This window comes from Heterocephalus glaber, unplaced genomic scaffold (genome assembly GCF_053883595.1).
Source record: "Heterocephalus glaber isolate CG9 unplaced genomic scaffold, H.glaber_assembly_v1.0 deba00001428, whole genome shotgun sequence".
Lineage (NCBI taxonomy): Eukaryota > Metazoa > Chordata > Mammalia > Rodentia > Bathyergidae > Heterocephalus > Heterocephalus glaber.
In genome coordinates, this window is record NW_028258293.1 from 32,271,514 (window position 1) to 32,297,835 (window position 26,322).

At 37.0% G+C, this 26,322-nt stretch overlaps 1 protein-coding gene across 1 annotated transcript in view; it reads right to left on the reverse strand.

Moving 5' to 3' along the window:
* The window catches only part of Rsf1 (remodeling and spacing factor 1), a 133,543-nt gene that overhangs the window by 61,244 nt on the left and 45,977 nt on the right, over positions 1 to 26,322 (reverse strand). The window contains exon 3 of the mRNA XM_004869669.4: positions 9,145 to 9,237. Coding sequence (XP_004869726.1) covers positions 9,145 to 9,237 — 93 coding nt within the window. The remainder of the gene's footprint in view (positions 1 to 9,144; positions 9,238 to 26,322) is intronic.

The window sequence follows — 26,322 nt, forward strand, 5'->3', positions numbered from 1 at the left end:
ATACTGTTAAAGATTTTTACATCTATGTACTGCACATATATTGGTCTTTTAATTTTATTTTCTTGTAAGGGTCTTTCTCTAGTTTTGGTATCACAACATGTGAATCATCCCTGAGGAAGAGTAGAGCATTTAGCAAGATGTACTTGAGATGCTCTTTTGCATTCCTAAGACTCTTGTCAATAAAAGGTACACTATAAATAGAGAACAACAAGATCATCCACCTGAATATTATCAAAAGTACACGGAAGAAAACAAACTGGGATTATCTGCAGAAACTGCCTCCTGCACACATGCTAAGACATCTGTTGCTTAATGTATAAAACCCACCTTTTTGTGGTAAATGAGGTACAGAACAAGGAACTGCAGAGAGGATAAGTGATTCTAGTTGAGGCAGCTATCACCAGACACTCTGAGTACAGGTAAATAGTTGTCTACACCATGACAACTGGACCTCCAAAGAGGTGGTGTTCTATGTAGCCTTTGTTGAATCTGCTGAGCAGCATTGCTGTTGAGTATGCACCCCTCAACAATTTAATGAGCTGCACTCTTACAAGGTATGTCCCTCTTGTGGGTCTTCCCAGTAGTACTGTTGGAACCCTAAGCAGCTCTTCCCTTGCTAGCTATCTACTAATGCTTTATTTCTGTGAGTCTTAATAAATCTTCTCTCTCACAACTGACTCAGTATTTTCTTCAGTAAGGAACCTACTCCACTAGCCTAGGACAGTTGGGCTGTGGACAAGACAGTATTGATACTATCATAAAATGAGGTTCAGAGTATCCTCTCCTGTGCACTTACCTGGAAGATTTTTGAAAACTGATAATTACTTATTTTTTAAATGTTTTCTACAGTTCACCTGTGAAGCTATCAGGTCCTTGGCTGGGCTTTGCCTGCCTTCCTTCCGCATTTTTCATTACTGATTTAATCTCCATGATCATTCCTGTCTGTTCAGATACTCTAATAATAAATCAGTCTTGGTAGACTGCATGCTTCTAAGAAGTTAGCTATTTCATTTACATTTTATTGCTATATAGTTGGTCATAGGGATCTCTTTTTTTTTTTTGCAGAACTGGGGATCGAACACAGGACTTTGCACTTGCCAAGCAGGCGCAGTGCCACTGAGCTACATCCACGGCTGGTCATAGGGATCTCTTATTATGGTTTTGATTTTTATGACATCAGTTGTAATCTCATTTCTTTTCTGATTTTTTAAAATTTGAGCCCCAGATCTTTCTAGTTGAGCTATAAATTTCCGAATTCTGTTTATATTTTCTAAACAACTCATTTAAAAAACTGTATGATTGCATTTACATGACAATTTGCAATGATGAACATTTGGGAACAGAAAAGATGCGTGCATTTTGGGAGTTACGGACAGTAGGATGGGTTAAAGGAGGCTGTGCACATTAGAGAGTAACACAAAGCTTCTCTACTTTTGGGATTCTGTATGTTTTTTCTCAGTTTTATTTATTTTTAGTAACACGTTTGCAGTACATAACTGTGAACATTCCTTGTGGGGGGACGGTACATATCAATAACATATCTTAATTCTTTTTTCATCCCCTTCCTCTCCTCTACCTTCCCCACTCTCTCCATCTCGTGGTTCTCTTCCTATTAAAAAAAAAAAACCTATCTGCCTTTTCTCAATGATCAATCTTTAATTTTTTATTTATACTTTGGGTTTCTCATATAAGAAAAACCATGAGATATTTAAACTTGTGTGTTTACTTTTTTTCACTTAATATTGTGGTCTCAGTGAATCCATTTTCCTACAAATGACTCGAGTTTTTCTTTCTTTATGGCAGAAGAGTACTCAATTGTATATAAATTTGATACTTTCTTTTGTTGATAGACATATAGACTGCTTCCAAGATTCTGTTATTTTTTATTATGCTGCTATAAATAGCGGTATTCTTGTATCACTGTAATATGAAGTATTTAATTTCTACTTAGAAGAGGAATACTTGCCGCAAATGGAATTTCTAGTTTTAGTTTTTTGATGGTTTCATAATGGCTATACTAGTTTATGTATCACTAACAATGTATAAAGGTCCTTTTTCTCCTGCAGCCTCACCAACATTTGTCATTATTTGATTTCTTGAAGATGGCCATTCTTTCTGGAGTAAGTAGAATCTTACTATTTTAATTTGCATTTCTTGAATTGTCAGCAATGTTGGACATTTTTTAATGCATTTATCAGCCATTTGTACTTCTGAGAACTGTTTATTCCTTTCAGTTGCTTTTTAATTGGGTCTTTTTTTTTTTGGTACCAGGGATCAAACTCGGGTCCTTGCGCTTGCGCAGCAGGTGGCGAAATTAATTGGGTCTTTTAATGGGGGGTGGAGGGCAGTCTAATTTTTTGAGATCTCTATATATTCTAAAATCAGACCTCTGATCCAATAAAGAGTTGGCAAACTTTTTTTCCTCATTCTGTAGGTGGTCTCTTCACTCCCATTTCCTTTGCTGTGCAGAAGCCTTTTTATTTTGGTATGAGCCCCTTTGTTGATTCTTATTTCTTGTGCATCTAGGGTTCAGTTCAGCAAATTCTTACCTATATGCCTATGTCTTTAAAGGTTTTACATATTTTATTTTCAAGCAGATTAAGTGTTTAACACTTAGATCTTTGATCCATTTTGATTTTAGTTTAGTACATAGTGAGATACATGGGTCTAGATTCCATCTTCTGCCTATGGACAGCCAGTTTTCCCAGCACCATTTCTTAACTACTTACCAGTCCAATTTAAATACAGGATGACCTACAGCTGCATTTTTTTTCATTCATTTTGTAAAAATAATATAACAAGAAATATTAAATGGACAATTTTATCAAACTTATTCAACACCAAAATTGACTGTTTGAAATGACACGTGCCCATACCGTAAACAAATGTGCTGCCCCAGACAACTGTTAAGTGGTTAAAGAGGCTACCTTTACCTCTCCTTCAGTAAATGTTTTTGGACTCTTTATGAAAGATCAGATAGCTAAATGTGCGTAGGGTTGTTTTTGCATCCTCTATTCTGTCTCATTGATCCATATGCCCATTTTTGTGCTAGTACTGGGGTATCTTTCCATTTTCAGATGTCTTCTTAGATCTCCTTTTCAGATTACAGCAGTTTTTATGTAGAGGTCTTTTGCTTCCTTGGTTAGGTTAATTCTATGTATTTAATTTTTCTTGGTGCTACTATGAATAGTATTGTTTTCCTAATTTTTCAGTGAGTTTATTAGAGTACAGGAACCCTACTGATTGGTGTGTTGATTTCATATTCTGCTACACAACTAAATTTGGTTATTCTAGGACAACTTCTGGTGCAATTTTTGGGGTCTTCTGGGTAGAGGATCATGTCATCTACAAATAATGATAATTTTCCTTTCCTATACATATCTCTTTTATTTCTTGCTCTTGGCTAGTTAATGTTTCTATTACTACACTGAACAGGTTTTTTTGTTTTGTTTTGTTTTGTTTTGGTACCAGGGATCGAACTCGGGTCCTTGCGCTTGCACAGCAGGTGGTGAAACCACTGAGCTAAATCTCCGGCCCAAACAAACTACTGACACGTGCAGCAACCCAGACAAATCTTTTTTGGGGGGGGAACTGGGGATCGAACTCAGGTCCTTGCACTTGCACAGAAGGCAGCGAAACCACTGAGCTAAATCCCCGGCCCCTATTACTACACTGAATATGAGCAATGATAATGAATATCCTCCTCAGAGTCCAGATTTTACAGAAAAAGCTTTGTTTTTCCTCATTTAATATGATGTTGGGAGTATACTGTCATACATGACTTATCAGGTTTAGATGAGATCATTCTATACCTTTCTTCAGGGTTTTTATCATGAACAGATGATGGATTTTGTCAAAAGCATTATCTGCATCTATTGAGATGTTCAGGTTATTTTTGCTTTTACAGTGGTGTCTTGTGTCACAAACTTAATTTGTTTTATGATTTGGGGGAAGATGGCCACATTTGTGTTTGTGTGGGGAAGATGGCTGTGGTTGTGTTTGTCACCCAATACGGATTTTGTGAATGGAAGCAAAATTTTGTCCAATGCTGTGTTTGAGAACTGAACTGTCTGCCAACAGAAGGATTCATGATACATTACTGTATTTATGTGCTACATTACATTTACTGATTTGCGTATGTTGAACCATCTTTGCATCCCTGGGATAAAGTTTACTTAGTCATGATGTATGATCTTTTTGATGATTTTCTGCAATCTGTTTGCCACTATCTTGTTGAGGTTATGTGCTTCCATGTGCATTAAAGAATTTGGCCTAGGGCTCAGGATTTAGCTCAGTGGTTCTGCCTCCTGCCTCGCAAGCACAAGGACCCAAGTTCGATACCCAGTACCAAAAAAAAAAAAGAACAAAGAAAGAATTTGGCCTATAGTTATTTTTTATGATTGGGTCTTTGTCTGGTTTGGAATCAGGGCAATGCTACTTTTCAGAAATGACCAAGTACTTCTTCCCTTTCAATTTCATTGAAAAGTTTGAAGAATACTGGTGTTAGATCTTCCCTGAAGTTCTTGTAGAATCAAATGGTGAATCCGTTGAGCCTGGGCTTTTCTTAGTTGGTAGGTTCTTTATTACAGCTTTAATTTCATTGCCTATATACTGGGTTATTCCAGTTTTTATATCTTCTTGACTTTGTTTTCATAATTCATATGTATCTAGGAATCTATCAATTTCTTTCAGATTCTCCAATTAATTGGAGAACAGGTTTTACAAGTCATTGCTAATATGCTGTGTGAGGAAGGCACCCTGGACCCTGCTTGGCCTCCACACGGCCCTGTAGCAGCTCTGCCTGGTTCCCTGGATTTGCCCTCAGCACAGTGCAGCGAGCCAGTCAGCAGGCTGCAGGGTCTCTGGGGGATCTGGTCTCTGAGGGACTCAGCTGGGCCTGGCTCCCAGTGCTGAGCGAGCCCCCAAGCCCCACCTGTCCAGCCCCAGTATGTGCCTTCATAAATCACTTCAGGGAGAAACACTGCTTTTTTTCTCCTTTAGTCTCACTTCCATTAATTTCTGCTCTGATCTTTGTCATTTCCTTCCTTGCACTAGATTTGGATTTGGATTGTTCTGGTGTTTCTAGCACATTCAGTTGCATCTTTATTTGGGCTTGCTCTGTTTTTCTGATGTGGGCATTCATACCTTCCCTCTTAGAACTTTTTTCATTGTTTTCCAAAAGTTCTCCAATGTTGTATTGGTACTGTTTGATTCTAGTTCCTGTCTGATTTCGTCCTTAATTTTTCTGTGAGCAACTGATTATTGAAGAGGTTATTGTTTAATTTCCATGCATCTGAATAATCTGTTGTTCATTTTGCTACTGATTTCTAGTTTCATTGAGTGATCATCTGATAATATGGGTGAGGTAATTTTGATTCTTTTGCATTTACTTTAGCATGCTTTATGGGCTAGTATGTGGTCTATTTTAGAGAAAGTCCCATGTGCTACTGAGAAGAATGTTTATTCTGTTGTTTGGTGGAACACTCTGAGGATACCTATTAAGTCCATTTGATTGAATGTTTAGTTCAACTCTGGTATTTCTTTGTTGTTTGTTTTGTCTAGTTGATCTATTTGTGACATTGGGGTATTGAGGTCCCCCACCATACTTATGTTGATGTTTATCTTATCTTTTATGTCCAGCTGGGTGTGCTGGTGTTCAGTGCATATGTGTTTATAACTGTGATCTCTAGCTGTTGAATTGTTCCATTAACCAGTATGTAAGTGAACTTCTTTGCCTCTTCTGATCAGTTCTGACTTGAAGTTCACATTGTCTGAAGAGGACTGCTACTCCTGCTTGTTTTGGTGTTCTTGTTACATGGAATATTTTTTCCATCCTTTGATTTTTAGTCTGAGTTTCTTTTTGGGCTAAATGCATTTTTAGTAATACAGCATACATTTGATTCTGTTTCTTGACCCATTCTGCCAATCTGTGTCTTTGACTGGGGAACCGATACCGTTCAAATTGAGTTATTCCTTAAAGATCCTGACTTATTCTTCTCACTGCATTATTTTTCTGTTGCTGACAGCCCCTTATCATCCCTCTATTTCTTTCTCTTTTGGTTAAGTGCTCGCCCTGCCTGGTGTAATCATTCTCTTAGACCTTTCGGCATTGTTGGTTTCATTGTCTCTTTCTAAGATATCCTTGAGAATATTTTTTGGAGTGCTGGTTTGGTTGTCATGAATTTCTTAGGGTGCTCTTTGTCATGGAAAAACCTGATTTCTCCATCAATTTTCAGAGATAGTTTTACAGGATATATCTGTCTGGGTTAATGCTGTTTTCTTTTAGGGCTTGAATCACTTGACTCCAAGCTCTTCTGTCTTGTAAAGTTTTTGTTGAGAACTTTCCTGTAATTCTAACGGGTTTAACCTTTTTTATCAGGACTTTGCACTTACGAGGCATGGCGCTGGAACCACTGAGCTAAATCCCCAGCCCGCGTTTAACCTTTTAAGTCCCCAACTTACAAACATTCACAGATACAAACTTCAAACTTTCACAGATACAAATCTCAGAAGTAGCTCACCTGTCTGCTGGACATTATCACAGCTGTACTGCTATGTGTTTATTGTACATTTTAAGGTAACTGTAAAAGTAATAAGCTTTTTTACAGTATTTCTGTGGGTTTTCTTATGCTTTACATTGCATATTTGTGTCAGAGGTGTTTAAAACTCACTTTGTCAGACTTATGAAAGAAAAAGACTTACAAATGTTCTCCTGGAAATGAACTCGTTTAGGGACTTACTGTATAAGTGATTTTTTTCTCTAACAGCTATTAAGATTCTGTCCTAGTAGAATTTTTTTTTTTTTTTTTTTTTAGGTACCAGGGATTGAACTCAGGTCCTTGTGCTTTTGGGGCAGGTGGCAGAACCACTGAGCTAAATCCCCGGCCCTTTTAAGTATCTTTCAATAATTTGTCACTTTTGACATTCTGTCATCATATTCGTCACTTCTGCTACCCATGTTTTCAAAATAATTTTTTATCTCCTGGATTTCTGTTTAGTACTTTTTCAAGGTTTTTAATTCTTTGCTAAAATGGTCATTCATGTTTTGTATCCTTTTATTTAGCTCACTTAGCATTTTATTAGTGGCTTCTGTGAACTTTCTGATTGTTTTCCTTATTACGTCTAATATCTGTTTAGTTATATCTTCTTTGAACTCACCGAACACCTTATTTTTCTGTTTTATCTCCTCTTTCATCATTTGAAAAATTCAGCTGTGTGACTTTTTATTTCCTGCCTTTTGATGTATCATAAATTAGAGTGGGGAGTGTTCGGTGGCATTTGATTGCCTTGTCTTTTCGTGTTTTTCTTTGAGGTTTGTGGGTTGATTTTAGTGGAAAGTCTTGGTTGCTCGTATAAAGACCTCTTTAGTTAGTGTCTGCTTTTCAGTGATGTATTCTGAAAAGCTAACTGTAGGTCATTCCCTCTTACTCAAAATCCAACTTCCTGGCCAGGGATTTAGCTCAGTGGTTCTGGCACCTGCCGTGAAAGCGCAAGGTCCTGAGTTCGATCCCTGGTACCAAAAAAAATCCAACCTCCTCTATAATTTGGGAGAGAAGGTTGGAGTGTAATTAACCTAAGACTCATTTCTCCAGGAATTGGCCACAGTACTGTTAATGCCACAATGGCAACCCAGACAAAGTCACACAATGGAAACCAATTAATAGCAATGACTATGTCACCCTGGCAACAGCAATAAAATCAGGCAACAATAAGAGAGTCAAAGACAAACTGGACACTGATATACCCTAAGAACTACTACTGCTTTTTATGTTTGAAGTAAAACTCCATGCTGTTTTTATAGTTTACAACAGCCCTGGGGTCTCCTTGGGGCCAGTGCTGCATCCCCTGATCTGTTACTTCTCCCAGAAGCTGCACACTTTCCCAGGCTTATCTTTTCTGCTGGGGTATTGGTCTTATTCACAATCAGGTCTGTTGGTCAATGATTCTACTGCCCCAAGCCCAGGAGAAACAAAACACAGTGGGGGTGGACTTGGTGATAATTCTCAGCCGGGGTACGGCATCTATCAGCACAGAGCTGGCTGGAAGTGAATGCAGCTTTGCTCGTGGTTTCTGTCCAACACCTCATTTTTTTGCAATTTATTATTTTATTAATTTATGCTCTAACCTTCTGCCAACTTTGGGTTTACTTCATTCTTTTTCTACCTCCTTGACATGTAAAAATAGGTAGTTTGAGGTCTTTCTCCATTTTTAACGTATATGATTATCAATGGCATTCCCTCTTAGTATTGTTTTTGTATTCCAGACATATATTGCTTTCATTTATCTTGAGTTATTTTCTAATTTGAGCTTTTTTTTTTGGTTTATTGAGACAGGGTCTCACTAAGTAGTTCAGACTGGCCTTGGGCTCAGTATGTAGCACATAAATTGCCTCAAATTCACAGCAATCCTCCTGCCTCAGCCTTCCGAGGGCTGGGATTACAGACATGCACCACCACGCCCAGCTAATCTGCTTTTTGAATTATTTCTTCTTTGATCAATTGGTTGTTCAGGAGTCACAGTAACAAATTTCAGTACTTCTTTATCTCCTATAACTTTTTTCTGGGGGGGGGGTACTGGAGATCAAACTTGGGACCTTGTGCTTGCGAGGCAGGTGGCAGAACCACTGAGCTAAATCCCCAGCCCCAGATGACCTATTTTAATTAAATACTTTTCATTATGCAATTATGCAATAGCATACCCTTAGTCATCTGGAAACAATATCATACTATTAATTTAGAAAATCGGTATGTTACCCATAGTTTACAACAATAAATGTAAAAACTGAAAACTATGAATAATCATAATTGAATGCAATTGCTTGTCCATTCTATTATTGTCCCTATAAATAAAATTAATTAAATACTGCTAAATTATAAAGATTTTTTTTTTAAATACAGACAGTTTTATTATGGGAAAAATAAAAGGAAAGAATATATTTTCATCTTCTCACAATAAAAATATCTACTTTACATTTATTTTCTAATTTGACCAGGAATCAAAAGTAAAAATTTTTTTTTTTTTGGTACCAGGGATAAAACTCAGGTCCTTGCGCTTGTGCAGCAGGAGGCGAAACCACTGAGCTAAATCCCTGGCCCTAAAAGTAAAATTTTAAAATAAAATAATAACAAGTAACAGATTCATTACCTTTAAGAGGGCTAGTTTGCACTCAACACTCATTTCAAGATAGCCCTTCTTCTCCATCTCCCAGGCCCAGGTGCTATTAAATTCTTGGCATATCTGTTAGAGAAAATTAATAATAATGTATGAAAGCAATTTTTATGATTATACTAAGTATTCTTGTTAGTATACACATATAAAAGGAACAGTTTGCACTAAATCCAATCCAGTTCCACCCTGAAAGCTATACTAGTTAAATCCATCAGAAATGCTGTTGTTTGACAACTGAATTTAAGGCAAGAAATAATCTCTGTAGCACTGTTTTCTGCTCACAACAACTTTACCAGGCCGGGGATTTAGCTCAGTGTTTCCACCGCCTGCCTCACAAGCGCAAGGTCCCAAGTTCGATCCCCAGTACAAAAAAAAACTTTACCCAAGCTTTTTGGACACATTTCTCACATGATAATAATTATTTGATCCTATCTCTCCAAATGGCTGACATTCCTGTGGGCAATGGCTAGTTTGTTCATCTTTATGCTCAGAACAGAAATACATTCAAAAGTATGCCAACTTGTACTTTTTCTTCGCGAAGGGGTAGTGCTGGAGATCAAACCCTAGGCGAACACTCTACTACTGAGCTACATCATCTCCAACCCATACAACATACTAATGTCCTACTTTTTATGCGTATAGTAAAAATTTCACTCCTGAGCACTTGATATCTTAAATAATATGCATATAATGTAAATCTCTCAGATTCTCTTCCTACCTAATCAATCCTTCAGCCAAATCAGAGCCACTGTAATAAACTGAAGAAATAAGACAGTAAATAAATGCTCCACTCCAAAGTCAGTATAGGATGTTTTCTCTGATTTCAGCATATCTTCCCTCACTAGAGGTCAGAGGAAGCTATTATCAAAGATTAATGTGAAGAAATGGCATGGCTTTGACCTCGATGAGCCAGTTTTTTTCTCTAATAAAAGAGTAATATCCTACTCTTAGAGGCTGTTAAATGGGAATGACAAATGATGGAAATGAAGAGAGGAGAGGGGGAAGTTAGGCAGATAGGGCACAGGCCTGACTAGTTAACCTAAAGTAAACTAAAAGTCAGGGCTTAAGTGAGTTAGCATATCAGAGTCCTGAATAATTAACTTAAACAGACTACCAGGACCTAACAAAATGCAAAGGACAAAAAAAAAAAAAAAAAAAAAGAGGTACTCAACCAAATGGGAGAGACCTTGGAGGAAGTAAAATGTAAACAAAGCAGCTTGCATTCCTGACAACAAAGGCCTACCTGCAACCAGAAGCATCCCTAAACATTTAGGGTTTTTCACTTAATGGAAACCCTTTCCTCACAAGCAGGGAGCTCTTTTATTTTTTTTTTTAATAAACACACATTTGGCCATTCCTCACTGCTTGCCGCTTGCAGTTTTGTGGACTTCAATCTTCTTTGCCCCAAAACAAGAACCCAAGAGCTAGAGGGAGCTGGTTACACAAAGATGCCTACCAATTTTATGCTGTTTTCGTAATTCAAGGAGCAAAAAGGAAAATGAAATCGAAGCGAGAGGAACAGGTCCAGATTATACTTAAGCATGAACAACTGGCTAGGAAGGCAGGTAGGAGAAAAAAGTAGCAGGAAAAGAAATGCTGAGATGACCCATCTGAACCAAAGAATAAGACCTTGAATGGACCTCTGACAGGGGTTATACCCTTTTCCTGACCTGCACTAGTGTAACTATTAACATCTTTTTTCAATTGGTACCAAAAATGAATAAATGACTGAATCAATAAATCACAGGTCAATATTAGGATAGGAAAAGAATACAAGGCAAGGGGTACAGCTAAAACCTATAAAATGGAGGCTCTTCAAATGCTCACAAATAATGCATTTTCCATTCCCTGGTAAGCCACCATACTTGTTCTCATTGACATTACTGTAGTTTGAAGAGAAAGAAAAAAATATGAGACATACAGAGGGAGAAGAAATTGTCAGAGTATTACACACATTATCCCCTAAGTGACCATACCAAATATTAAAAGATCAGAATCTGAAGAGACTTTTCACCCCCTTGAGAAAATAAATGCTGGTGAGGATAGGGGAACATCTGAAATGCTCATAGATTGCCAGGGGAAAGGGTAAAATACTGAAGGTGCTTTGGAAAAGAGACTGGCAGTTTCTCAAACATTGAGTTTCAACATAACATAGCAATTCCATCCTAAGTATTTACACAAGAAAAATGAAAAAATAATTCACCATAACCAAAAAGTGGAAACTATTCAAATGTCCACAATAAGTGAATAAACCATATATTCATACAGTGGAATTTTATCCACCCAAAAAAAGGGAATGAAGTAGGGTTGAAGATATAGCTCAGGGGCAGAGCACCTGGCTAGCAAGTTTGAGGAACTGAGTTCTACCCCCAGCACCAGGGGGAGAGAGGGTAGAGTAACTATATACTGTAAAAGGCTATATACTTGAAAACAAGTTAATGAAAGAAACCAGACACAAAAGGTCACACATTGCATGATTCTATATGCAGGATTGTGGGTGATCATCTCCCAACAGCAAGAGGTTATGGAGAGCTTGGTCTGCAGAGGAGGAAGAGAAAAAGGTGGAGGATTTCCTCACTTCAAATGAGATTAGGAAGATGTGTAATACCTGGGAAACAGTGCAAAATTTTGTAGAAAAGCACCACCTGAGTAAGGCTGTAGCAGTGCAAGCAATGAATTTGTTTAACAACATCACAATATCACATTTCCACAAAATCCTCAAAAGGAAGCAAACAAGTGTCATTGGATAGGTTCCTTGTCAAAGTTGCATGAAAAGAAAAAGAATCCCTTGAGCCAATAAACAGCAGTGATTTGGTTAATGATAGTGAAAGTCATCCTACATGATAACCCTCCTCTTTCTTGTCTCCCTCACACCAGTCACAAAATTCTTCAAAGGTAAGTGCAGGTTAATTTATTTTTCTTTATATTTTGTATTTTCTTTATTATTTTGTATTATATTACAGTACCATAATCATTTTTATATGAATATTTTGGTGTTGTGAACATGTCATCTCAGTTTCCGTTATGGGGAAATTTCCTTTGATATACAAGTGCTTTGGATTACAAGCATGTTTCCGGAATGAATTATGCTCGCAAACCAAGGTTTTACTGTACCTAGGAATTACCCTAACCAAGGAAGTGAAAGACCTCTATAAACAAAACTATAGTACTCTGAAAAAGCAGACAAGGTGTCAGAAAATGGAAAGATAATTGTAAAAATGGCCATATTCCAAAAACTGGTATACAGATTCAATGCAGTTCCAACCAAAATACCAATAGCATACTATACAGATCTGTAGAAAACAATCCTAAAATTCATGTGGAACCAGAAGAGACCCAAAATATCAAAAGCAATCTTGAGGAACAAGAGCAAAGCAGGAGGCATCATAATACCTGACTTCAAGCTATACTACAAAGCAAGAGTAATAAAAAGAACAGCACAGTACTGGAACAAAAGAAAGATGAATACATGGAACAAAACCGAGGTTACAGAAATATTCTCAGACACATTTAACTATTTGATCTTTGACAAAGGAGCCAAAAGTATACACTGGAGGAAAGATAGCCTATTCAACAAGTGTTGATGGAAAAACTAGATAACTGCAGAACATTGAAAGTGGACCCTTATCTCTCATATATACTAAATTAAATCAAAATGGATCAAAGATCTGAACATCAAAACAGAAACACTAAACCTACTGGAACATAAAATACATAAAACACTTGAGGCCGCAAGTGTAGGAAAGGATTTTCAAAGCAGAACTGCAGTTGCACAAGAAATAAGAACAAGAATCAACAAATGGGATTACATCAAATTAAAAAGCTTCTAGTGGTGCCACTGCCTGCCCTGCAAGTGCAAGGTCCCAAGTTTGCTCCCCGTACCAAAAAAAAAAAAAAAAAAAGCTTTTATACAGCAAAAGACTCAGCAGCATGAAGAGACAACCTAGAGAATGGGGAAAATAATTTTTGTCAGCTATTCCTGAGAGGACTAATATCTAGAATATATAAAGAACTCAAAAAAAATTAGACCATCTAAAATAAAAGAACCAGGGCCGGGGATTTAGCTCAGTGGTTCCATCGTCTGCCTTGCAAGTGCAAGGTCCAGAGTTCAATCCCTGGTATCAAAAGAAAAAAATAAATAAAATAAAATAAAAGACCCAGTTAAGAAATGGGCAAGTGAAGCTATGTGTGCTGGCATATCCCTGTAATCCCAGCGCTTGGGAGGCTGAGGCAGGAGGACTGCCTTGAGTTAGAGGCCAGCCTGGGGCACATACTGAGTTCAGGGGCACCCTGGACTACACAGCAAGACCCTGTCTTAAAACAAAAACAGAAAAAGAAAAAAGAAATGGGCAACCGAAATGAACAGACACTTCACAGGGGCAGAAGTACAAATGGCCAAAACTATACGGAAAAATGTTCAACATCTCTGGCCATTAGTGAATACAAATTTAAACTCCACTAAGACTTCACCTTACTCCAGAAAGAATGGCCATCATCAAAAAATTAAAGAATAACAAATGCTGGTGAAGCTGTGGTGAAAAAGGAAACCTACTACATTACTGGTGGGAACGTAAACTAGTACAACCACTATGGAAATCAGTATGGAGACTACTCAAAGAACTAAAATGAGACATTCCACATGACCCAGCTATCCCCCTTCATGGTATCTTCCCCAAAGACATCAAACTACAGCAATATATGCATGCTAATCTATGTAGAAACACAATTCATAATAGCTAAATCTTGGAAGCAGTCTGTACACCCATCAACAGATGATCGGATAAAGAAAAATGTGACAGCTATACATAATAGAATACTACTCCACCATAAAGAACAACAACACATTTGAGACATTTGTAGGAAAATGGATGAACCTAGAAAATAATTTGAGTGAAGTAAACCAAACACACAAGCTTAAATACGATATGGTATCTCTCATTTGAGAAAGGCAACATACAAAGAGATTAATAAAGGATTGATAGGAGACGGGGATGGATCTCTTCCAAATGGGAAGCAGTCTAAGAGACTAAAGGCAAGGAGTGAGGGGGAGGGAAAGTGGAAATAAGAAAAATAAAGAGATGCTATGTACAGGAATCTAATTAACTTCAATGAATGTAAACATTATATGCCACAAAAATAAGCCAAAGATTAATAATATCAATAAAAGTGAAAACGGGAAAAAGGAAATTACAGGAGGAATGAGTAAGAGGGAAGGAAGAAGGAGGGGATTAAAAACAGAAACAAGTTATATTATATACATGTGTGCATTCCCCAAGATGACTGTAAACGATATGCAATGGAAGTGTACTAATTTTTACTGGGGATCGAACTTGGGACCTTGCACTTGTGAGGCAGGTGGCGAAACCACTGAGTTAATCCCCGGCCCAAAGTGTACTAATTTAATTTTATTTTTATTTTTTGGGTACCAGGGATCAAATGGGTCCTTGTGCTCGCACAGCAGGCGGCAAAACCACTGAGCTAAATCCCCAGCCCAAAGTGTACTAATTTTATTTAAAAAGAAAAGGTTGTTGATTCTACCTTCCAAATACCTCACACACCCACCACCTACTTTCCATCCTTATTGCCAAAACCTTAAGGTTTTTTCACCGCTCCATTGGATTCTCAGTAATTTTGATTTCACATGATCACTAGAGCTCCTCACTGCCATTTTTTCTTGCCATTTTTACTTTAATTGTGCTAGCATATAAGACTGCTAAACCTAGGCTTAGCAATAAAGGCTCAGGCTGGTATTGTTTGCTATGAGCAAAAAGGAAGAAGATCCAGCAGATGCCAGGTACTTGCTGTAGATTTAAGTAAATAGTATTTTACTGTATTATAATTATATCCCATTGATTTTAATGAAAAAAGAAACATATCTCAGTACTACGTATGTACAATGGTGAAACAAAGAGAAAGATAAAAGATCAAGTGCTCCAGGGAAGGTAAAAATTCCAAAAAATTCCAAAAAATTCCAGAAAACTGGCTAATGACTACAACTGAGAAATGAATATAAGCTTATAACAGTCAAGGGAAAGAAAACTGTCTAAGTGATTACTTCGTCATATTGATTCATGAAAAAAGAAAATAAGCATTCAAGATACAATCTACAAGAAAGACAAATGTGAGGGGTGTTCCATGAATGGCATTTCAAAGTACTGGATTCACCAATTCTTGGGTTTGAATGCTGGCTTTGCTATGTCTCTCAATATTAATTTACTTGTTAAAATGAGTATGAGCAGTATTTTAATGTTGAGATAATGTAAACAAAGCAGTTGTGCCCATTAATCTTGACTGTCAACTTGACTGGATTAAAAGACTACTGGTAAGGTGATTAGATTGTGAGGGTACTAATATCATTGATTAGTCAGTCCACTGATGAGTTAATAGCAGAATAGGCTACGTGGGGGTGAGGTCTAGCTGGAAAAAAGCAGGTCCATGGAGCACGATCCTGGGGAATATCTAGTCCCTGGACCCTTTGGATTTCCCCCATGCCATGACTCAAGCAGCTTTCCTTTACCATGGCCATCTGCCATGATGTCTCTGCCTTGAAGCCAACTAAACAAGGACTGAAGCCTCTGAAACCATAAACCAAAATAAATCTCTCCTCCTGAGTTGTGGGTTACAGGCATTTTGATAAAGCAATGGAAAAGCTGACAAAACAGCATTAAACACACTCCTTGGTACACAGTGGTACAGAGTCAATGTCCAATATAAAATTGTGTGATAGTTTCTATAACAAAGTTAAACATAAGTCCACAAAGGAATTTCTTCTTAGGAAAGGGCCTCAAAGAGATGGCAGAATTTGAGCTGAAACCTAAGAGACAAGATTACCAGGAAAACATGTTTGTGACAAAGCACTCCAGGAAGATACACTGTATGCAAAAACTGGGAGGGATGGATGAAAAAGATGTCATGTTCTGTATGTGTCTAGATTTGAAAGCAAAAAGAAACTGCTAAATAAATCTGAAAGTGATACAGTAACATTTTTGTGTTCAACAGGTCAGTCTTGTAGCATCTAGGTGTTGATACAAGGGTCCAAGATTATTATGCAGGGAGATCAATCAGAAGGTCAAGATTCAGGTAAGAGACAATAAAGGCCTTAATTAGGGGGTGCAACTGAACTGCTGGGGTTTGGAACTGGAATGTCCTTCCAAAGTCTCACAAACTCAGAGGTGGGGCTTTGGGAAGGTGAATGGATCATGAGGACACTATGCATTTGTGGATTAATCCATGGATAAGCTCAGAGCTGAATGTGTTGTTGGGAGTTGGGACCTAAGCAAAAAAAGCAGGTCACGGGGGTGGAAGAGTATATCTCCCACAAACATCTCAAATGCATTATTCTTTATAGCTGAGTAGTATTCCATTATATACAGATTCCACATTTTCTTTATCCAATCATCTGTTGTTGGGTACACAAGCTGCTTCCAGGATTTAGCTATTATGAATTGTGCTGCTATAAACACTGGTATGCATGTATCACTATAGCATGATAACTTAAGGTCTTTGGGGAAGATGCCTAGCAGGGGCTAGCTGGGTTGTATGGAATTTCTAATTTCAGTTCTTTGAGAAATCTCCATACTGATTTCCATAGTGGTTGTACTACTTTACATTCCCACCAACAATGAAGGTGGGCTCCTTTTTCATCACAGGCATGCCACCATTTATTATTTAGTGACTGCCATTCTTTCCAGAATAAGGTATAATAAGTGTTTTTTAATTTGCATTTCTCCAATGGCTAGAGATGTAGAACATTTTTTCATATATTTGTTGACCATTTGTATTTCTTCGGTCATCTGGATATAAATGGAGATGTCTGTAATCTAGCATAAAATCATAAGCTAAAGGAGTGTTAGTTTTAGGAGTCAGCATTTGTAAAACTTTCTATTAATAAACTCAAGGAAATTTATTAGACATCTTTCTTTTTTTTGGTACCAGCGATTGAACTTGGGCCCTTGCACTTGTGCAGCAGGCGGTGAAACCACTGAGCTAAATCCTCAGCCCAACATCTTTCATATATATTCATACAATCAATGTACTTAAAGAGTTGAGTAATATAATGCCCAAAAAGGTGAACATAGTTCTTGCTTTCTGGAACTTATGAACCAAGAGACAACTACCATAACAGATAATAAATCAGTCCAAGACAGTTCTATCCCTGTTTCTTCTCCTTTCCCTTCTGGCCATTCAGATGACTACACCGCTCTGGTTAGTTGCTTTCTAATGTTCCAAATTTCATAAAAGATACAAGTAAGAGAAATAAATGATGTATATGCTCTCTGGACCAGATAACAATAAGCTTTTCCTGGAGAGGGCCAAAGTTAAATATCTTGGGCATTAAGAGCCATATACACTCTGTTAAAACTACTCAAACCTGGCACTATAACATGAAAGCAGATATCTGCAAACAAATAGACTTGCACTGTGTTCCAACATAAACTTATTTTTTAAAAAAGGCAGGATCCAGGCCTGGTGGCACACACTTGTAATCCCAGCACTTGGGAGGATAAGGCAGGGGGATCGACATGAGTGAGGCCTGCCACCCTGAACTACAAAGTGAGACCCTATCTCAAAAACCCAAAATTAAAGAAAAAGGTAGGTAGCTGGATCTGGCTATAGTTTGCCAATTCCTACTCTAGAATATCAATAGCATGTATAATAATGCATAAATAAGAATGGCTAAAGAAGAAAAGAATTCATAATACAGCCCAGGCAAGTATAAGTAAAATTTGTAGTGAGCCTATTAATTTATTATATTAGAAAATATCTAATTATTAATAAATTTATAGAAATAAAATTTTATTGTCAAACATTAATTATACTCCAGATCTATACTATATTAGGTATCATAAAAATTGCCCACTTTGGTAACTTACAGAAGAAAATAATATATAGGATGTGAATAATTATAATAGTCCCTTTTTAAACAACCTATAATATTCCCTTAAACAACCTCTCTTGTTGCCATAAAGAGAGCGTCACTGTTTTTCAAGCTATAAAAATCAGAAAGATGTAGACTACTTGACCTTATGTCTCCTTTACAAAATTATTTAATAATAATTATTCACTCAAAAAATAATTACCAAGTACCTATATGCTATGCACTGTGCCAGGCATGATTAATATTAGAGGTCAGTAAATATTTCCTGTAAAGGGCCAGACAGTAAATACTTTAAACTTTCAGTGTCAACAGGTGAAATCAAGGATATTATATAAGTACTCATATAACAAGAAAGAACACATTTTTATTGTGTGTTTTGTGTTTGTTTTGTTTTGCCATGCTGGCCTCCAACTCCAGATCCTCCTGCTTCAGTCTCCTGAGTGCTAGGATTACTGATAGCGGTTTTTTGTTTTGTTTTGTTTTTAGATATTTGTGCCAAGTTGCCCAAGTTGATCTAGGACTCGAGGGCTCAACCAATTCTCCTTCAACCTCCAAGCAGCTGGGACTATAGGGAAATGCTACCACACTCCACTTTCCACACTTTTATTACTGAGGAAATTTAAATTGTAATAACATACCACATTATATATACCAGCTGGTTAACATACATATAGTGTATTACGTTACATAGTAATTGAGTACATTTTTGGTCCTATGTGTGCTAATAAAAGAATGGAATTTGGTTTGGGGCTAGATAACAGTTCATTTAACTAGAATTCAACATGACCTATTAATAAAGTAAATGAGCATCTGTAAAACATATTCTTATCCATAAGCCTTATAAAATAGGTGCTAGGGCATTAATTTGAGGACCTCTGATGCACAATAGTGAATAAGACAGAGAAGGTCTAGCCCTTATAAATCTTTAAGAAGGAAGAGAATGTTTTAAAAAATCAATCACGTGCTTGCTTCGGCAGCACATATACTAAAAAGTCAATCAATTTCCTACCTTAAAAGTGAAGATATCAACATATGAATCTATACTACAAAGTGTATGTGAGAACTGTATACAGGAGGCACTTCCTCCTCCACTTCCTCAAAGGACTACTACAGCATATTCAAGAGCATTAAAATGTGAACCCTGAACCGGCCTAATACAACTTTGACTCTCTGCAGTCAAGAGAACTGACCCAATGCTGAGCATTATCTTGATTTTCTACACATTTCATATAAAGTCATCTATTTACCTTCATAATTTAATAACAATTTAACATCCTAGGAAGTATGTAGTTTTTGTTGCATGATAGCTTCTACAAACTAAGTTACTTTAAGTCTTTTATATACTTAACAATGAAGTAACAATATAAGCTTCAATAGAATCTTCAGTATATTATCTTACCAGTAAATTATACTTTAGGTCAATGTCAGATATATTTCAAGTGTATTTCATATTATTCCATTTAATTCTGACATCTATGAATAATAAATGGCAGTTTCTCAGATGAAGCAATTCAGATTCAGACAAGGGAGGTAAACTTTGCTGAGATCAACAGTTTGGTAAGAAGCCAGGAACAGAGCTCAGATTTTCCAAAACCCAAACTCTCTTTCCAGCTAACCACATTCTAACCATTTGATTTGGTTCCAATAAATAAATTTTTTAAATATCAGATTAGGTTTAAAGTAAATTATTAAATACACTCAACTGAGAAGTTCATGATTCTATTTGATTTTTACAGGAAAAGAACACACTTCTGATGAAAATAAAAGGAAACATTTTTTTGTAAGAAATCTTCAGAAACTTCCAACCATTGGTTATTTTCCAATTATATTATAAATTCCGTATTAATAATAAATCTGTATTCATTTGCTATTAATTTTAAATTATTATAAATATAGCTTCTTAAAATGACACCAGTTTAAGTTAGGTACAGTTGTGTGTGCCTGTAGTCTCAGCTCCTTGGGAATGAGATGTCTTGAGGCTAGGAGTTCAAGGACAGACTGGGCAACCCTATCTTAAAACAAACAAAAAACCTATTTTTCACTCTCACAAATTCTGTGTCAGCATCCACGTTTAGCTGAGTTCCCCCGTACAGTTTAAAACTGCTATCAAATGATTGACACAGCTAGACATGGTGGCACACACTTGTAATCCCAGCATTCGGGAGGCTAAGGCAGGAGGATCACTGTGAGTTTGAGGCCAGCCGGAACTACATATTGAGACCTTTAAACAAACAAACAAAAACAAACAGATTGGCAGGAGTGTGTTCCTTTCTGGAGGTTGTGGGCAAAAACTCACTTCCAACCTCCTTTAGTTTATTGACAGAATCCATTTCCTCTGCATACCTTCCATGTGATCCCTCCATCTCGAAGCTAGCAGCAGTGTCTGTCTAAAGCTTCAGATGTGACTTCTCTTTTCGCCTGTCTGTTCTACTTTTAAGGAATCACATTTTCACACTGGGCCCGTGAAGATAATCCAAGATAATCATCCCATCATATCATCAGTTAATTCATAAGCAATTACATCTGCAAAGCTCTTTTTAACATGTGTGTTTCTAAATTTTCTGTGACTGTAACAAATACCTGAGGAAAACTCAACATTTTTATGAAGAGAAAAGGTTCATTTTGGTTCACAGTTTTGGAGATTCCAGGTAATGAATGATTGGATCCACAGGCTTTTGAGCCTATGGCAAGACAGTACATCAGGGTGGGACTATGTGTGGATTATAACTGCTCATCTCACTGCCAGGAAGCAAAAAAGAGGGGGGAAGGTACTAGAGTCCCACAAATCCCTTTAAGTCCTAATGAACTAAGGCTGTGCCAGTAGGCCTTTCCATAGGGCTGAAGTAGACAGCAAGGCTTTAACACATGGGCCTTTGGGGGACATTCCAGATTCAAACTAAAAGACTATGCAACGTATTCATGAACAAAATAGCACGGTGTGAAGTCCTTAACAGTCAAATTTCATCCACTATGCAACCCACATTCACTGATCTAAATGCCTACTGTAAGAATCATATTAATCAGCTATCCCATCACTGGGGCATAATACCCAGTGGGATGCCACAACTTTGACAAGAAAGGTTTAATTTGGCTCATCGTTTCAGAGAATTCAATCTGTGACTGGCTGGCTCAAAGGCACAAACATCAGGGCAGAAAGGCGTGGCAAAGCAGAGCTGCTTAGCTCACGATGCCACAGAAAGGCCAGAGACCACATATAGAACTCAAGGTCATGCCTCCGGGACCCATCCAGACACATCAAAACATGGTTTACTAGGTCCCTAGGCAGCTCCCAAGCCAAGTAAGTTAACAATTAACCTTAACTGTCACAATGAGTAACTACTCCTAAATACCACTATATTCTTTTAACCTGAACACTTCCTACCTTACCAACTTGGTCCACTTAGTCACATTATTTTTTTGAGCACTATAATTTCAGAAGGGAAGAAAGAGACTGATTCTTATTTATTTTATTAGTCATAAATATTACCACAAACATTGAAGAGATGAAAACAATTTAAGAACATGTGCATACTCCCAAACTACTTTATTTCTGATATCATACTATAGCAATTACATTCTGTCTGGCATTATATTTATTTGTGTTCCTATTTTGTTTTTCTTCTTTACTAAACTGCAGACTCAAGACTATCAGCATAGGGGCTGGGGATTTAGCTCAGTGGTTCGATGCCTGCCTTGCAAGCATAAGGACCCGAGTTCAATCTCCAGTACAAAAGCAAAAAACAAACAAACAAAAAGAATATCAGTGTCCCAGCCAGGTGTGGTGGCGCATGCCTGTAATCCCAGCACTCGGGAAGCTGAGGCAGGAGGACCACCACAAGTCAGGCCAGCCTGGGCTACACAGTGAGTTCAAGACCAGCTTGGTTACATAGCAAGACCCTGCCTCAAAACACCAGGAAAAAAAAAAAGGAATATCAGTCATGTAGTGCCTTAAGAAATCTCTCATAGAGTAGGCAATTCAAAAAATGTTTTCTGATTAAGTGGATGAAAATCTATTAGCTTTGGTAGTTGTGATTTCTTAACCTAAACCACATATATAGTTGAATATTGTGTTTAAATGAATAATTTTTACAATATCTTCCAGAGTTTCCAATAGATTTTTCTACTTCTGTTTGTTACACAGAAGAGCCAGCAAATGAAAATACAAATGTTTTAGGGGTCAAACAGAAGAGCCAGCAAACGAAAATATGAAAGCACAACACAGAGGTACAGCAACGAAGCTGAGAGAGATGCAATAAGATCCAACTCTTGTGGATTATGTTTAGTAAACAAGTACTGAAAAGTATTCAGAGGATTTGACAAAATGCATGTTAGGTGGAATCTTAGCAAGGGCAGCTTTGGTAGCACAGTGGGATAAAAATCAAATGGGAAAGATTCAATAGGAGGTGAAAAAAGCAAATTGAAACTGTGGGTAATTCTTCAGCAGCAGGACTATAATATAATAAAGTTGTGTTTTTGACTCAGTATTGCTATTTTTAAACAAAAGTTTTCAAAAGGACATTCTGTAAGTTTTAATGGATTTTTTTGGGGGGGGGTACCGGGGATCGAACTCGGGTCCTTGCGCTTGCGCAGCAGGCAACGAAACCACTGAGCTAAATCCCCAGCCCAAGTTTTAATGGATTTTAAAGAATAATTTGAGCTGGAAATGACACAGGCTTATAATCCTAATACTCTCGGAAGGCTGAGGCAGGAAGATGGCAAGTTTAAAATAAGAGCATAGCCTGGGAACCATAGCAACTTAGCTAAACTCTGTCTCTAAATTTAAAAAATAATAAATTATATATAGTATATGATATTCTATAACACAGAATGTATTATTGTTATATTGTATATATTATATAATATTATATATAATATATATATATGGCTAGAGATGTAGCTCGGTATGAAGGTCTTGGGTTCAATCCTCAGTACAGAAAAAAATATAAGTAGATGTAGTGGACTCTCACCACATGTTAGAATTTGGAATGAGAAAAACTACAGCACAATTTCTCTTAACATTTCCCCCCCCTGGTTTCAGGGATCGAACTCAGGACCTTGCGCTTACTGAGTAGATACGGTATCACTGAGCTACATCCCTGGTCCTCTCTTAACATTTTTATTTTTGAACTAACCACTTACTAAAAGACTAGCCAACTGCATTCTTTTTTCTGGTACTGAGGATCGAACTCAGGACCTTGAGCTTGCGAGGCAGGCGCTAGAACCACTGAGCTAAATCCCCAACCCAGGGTCATTTTTCCTTCCAAGGGAGTTTTACCATATATCCAATATAAAACAAAACATATTTACTTGAGAAATTCAAGGAAATTACTGGTGAAATGAGCAATATGCACTTCTATAAATTTTATTTTTCAAAATGTTTTTACAACTATCATTACTATTTGATGATTCCCAAATCTGAAAACTGAATGGAATGAAAATATTCTTCTTTCCCTTTTTTTTTTTTTCAACATTTGAGACAAGGTTTTACTATGTTGACCAGGCTGGCCTTGAACTCCTGGACTAAAGTGATGCTCCTCCCTCAGCCTCCTAGAGCAGTAGGGACTACAGGTGCTTCCAATATTATTCTGTGTTCTAAATGGAAGAAAGTGCCAATAAACAAAATGTGAAGCTAATTTAGGATCAAAAACTTCATAGCAGAGTTAAAGCTTCTGATTCTTAAACTTTTTATCATTAGCCTGGAAACCACTGCAATGAGATTCCATAGTAATTTATAGAACATTATAATACAAACAAAGTTTTAAGGATCCCCAGGAATCCTCATGCTAATGTTAATATTTGAAACATTTATAGCACTTAAGTAAGATACTATCAATTTACATTACTAAGAAATTGAGAACTAGAGTCCAAAGAAAGTTTACCAGGGGAAGACTCCATTTCACAAATGGGTTCCTAAAAGTTGCATGTAAATGCAATTTTAAGACATTCCTGTATGGAAGAAGCTATGTAATTTAAGAAGAGTGGTAACTGTCAACTTCCCTTTTTCTTTTGTATATCATTTTTTCCCCAACAAAATCTTTCCTGGATTATTAGGAGCTGAACTGCATGCCTTTAAAATTCATGTTGAAACCTTAACCCCCTATTCAAACAACTGTATTTGGAAACAAGGTCTTTAAGAGATAATTAACTGATGCATTATAAGAAGTGGAAGACAGATCAGAAACATTTTTCTCTCCCCTCTCCATACACAGAGAAAATGCCATGTAAAGCTACAGTAAGGCAAGAGCTGTGTGCAAGCCAAGAACGCCCTCACTAGGACCAAATGTGTCAGCACTGTGATTTGGCCTTCCAGACCCCAGACCTGTGAGAACATAAATTTCTGTTGTTTAACTTACCCATTTTGAAGTAGTTTGTTATAGAAGTCCTAGCTGAGTAATAATATGAGCTCAGAAGCATTTCTAGAAAAACCTCAGGGCTTCATGAAAAACAATTTGAAAATTGCTGTTTTAAAGAAATTTCTTATACTGCAAATAAGCAAAATCTAATTACTGTTCTTGCAATCTGAGTTTTCATATTACTTTTAAAGGACTACCTGTGTCAAACACAATTCTTAAAGCCAATTAATATTAAAAGCATCTGTATATTTGTCCTATGATCACAAAGCACGATCTATTTCTATATTAAAGCTGATTTTTAAAAGTCAATTCATCACAAGTACAATAAAATTACAAGTTGACAGCTATTTCAGCGATTAAATAAATGCCTAATGAATGTATCTGACGATCACTAAAACAGATGTTTGTCATATGGCCTATAAAAGCTAATTACTACTCAGTGTTGAGAAATAAAACTGACTTTTAGGCAACATATTTAAAAGTGATAATTCAAACATTACACATATAATAGATGTTAAGGTTTATATCTAGATGTCTCTGCAAAACTTCATGCATTCAGAGGCAGGGCTTTTGAAAGGTGACTGAATCACAGAGATGGGATAGCTCAATGTGATGTTAGGAGGTAGGGCTGGTCTAAAATTAGATGGGTCAGGGCCAGGGATTTAGCTCAGTGGTTCTGCTGCCTGCCTCAAGCTCAAGGTCCCAAGTTCGATCCCCAGTACAAAAAATAAATAAATAAAAATTAAATAAAAATAGATGGGTCAGCTGGGGATGTAGCTCAGGGGTGCTGTGACTTCCTGGCAAGCACAAGGTCCTGAGTTCGATCCTTGGTACCAGGAAAAAAAAATTTTTTTCAAATAAAAACAATGGGTCACTGGGGGCATGGTCTGATACAAAGTATCTCCCCTGCCCATTTCCTTCCTTTGAGCTCTTCTTCTTGGCTGCTATTAAGCCAGCAGTTTCCTTCCACTTAGGACGTTCCACCATGCTGCTGACCAAGCAAGGACCAAACCAAAACAAACCACTCCTCTTCTAAATTTCACGTTTCAAGTACTAAGTCTCAGTGACAAGAAAAGTGCCTAAGCCAGAACACATGCTTAACATATGCAAATTAAAAACAAGCAGAAAAGAAGAAGAAGAAAAAAAACCAGGTGTTTGGCCGAGCCTATAATCCCAGCACTCTGGAAGGCTAAACAGGAGGATCACAAATTCAAATTCAGCCTAAACAACTTAGTGACTCGGTGAGACCCTGTCTCAAAATAAAAACTAAAAATGTGCTGAGGATGTAACACAGTGCAAAAACCCTGAGTTCCATCCCCAGTACAAAAAACAAAAGCAAAAACACCCACACAAACTAAACAAATAAGACTATACATATGCTCACTATTATGATTAAGATCTGGAATATATTTCAAAAAATATGGGTGTTCCTTAAAATTTCATGAAAAGCACATCCCAAACTGAAGTTAAAAGAAAACTGACAAAGAACTAAAAAAACACAAAAGCATTAACTCTGAGCCATAGAGATTAAATTATTTATCTATGCACTTTACATTTTTAAGTATTTTTTTAAAAGCTCTGAGAAACCTTTCCAAACTTCATTCCCTTAGTATAAGGAAATATGAGGCCTGTATCAATAAGTTAGTCCAAGAAAATGTATAAGGCCTAATTATAAATCATATTATGTCTCTCAACTTTACCTTTTCAAACCTCAAATATAGGGATATCTAAATTGGAAACAATGAGATTCTTTAAAATAAATGTTTTAAAACTGTACAAGCAACTTAGCTAGGGGTAGGGGTGGTGGCACATGCCTCTAATTCCACCACTTGGGAGGCTGAGGAACAGTATGAGTTCAAGGCCAGCCTAAATTACATAGTGAGATCTTGTTTCAAAAAGCCAAACAAACAAATAATAATAATT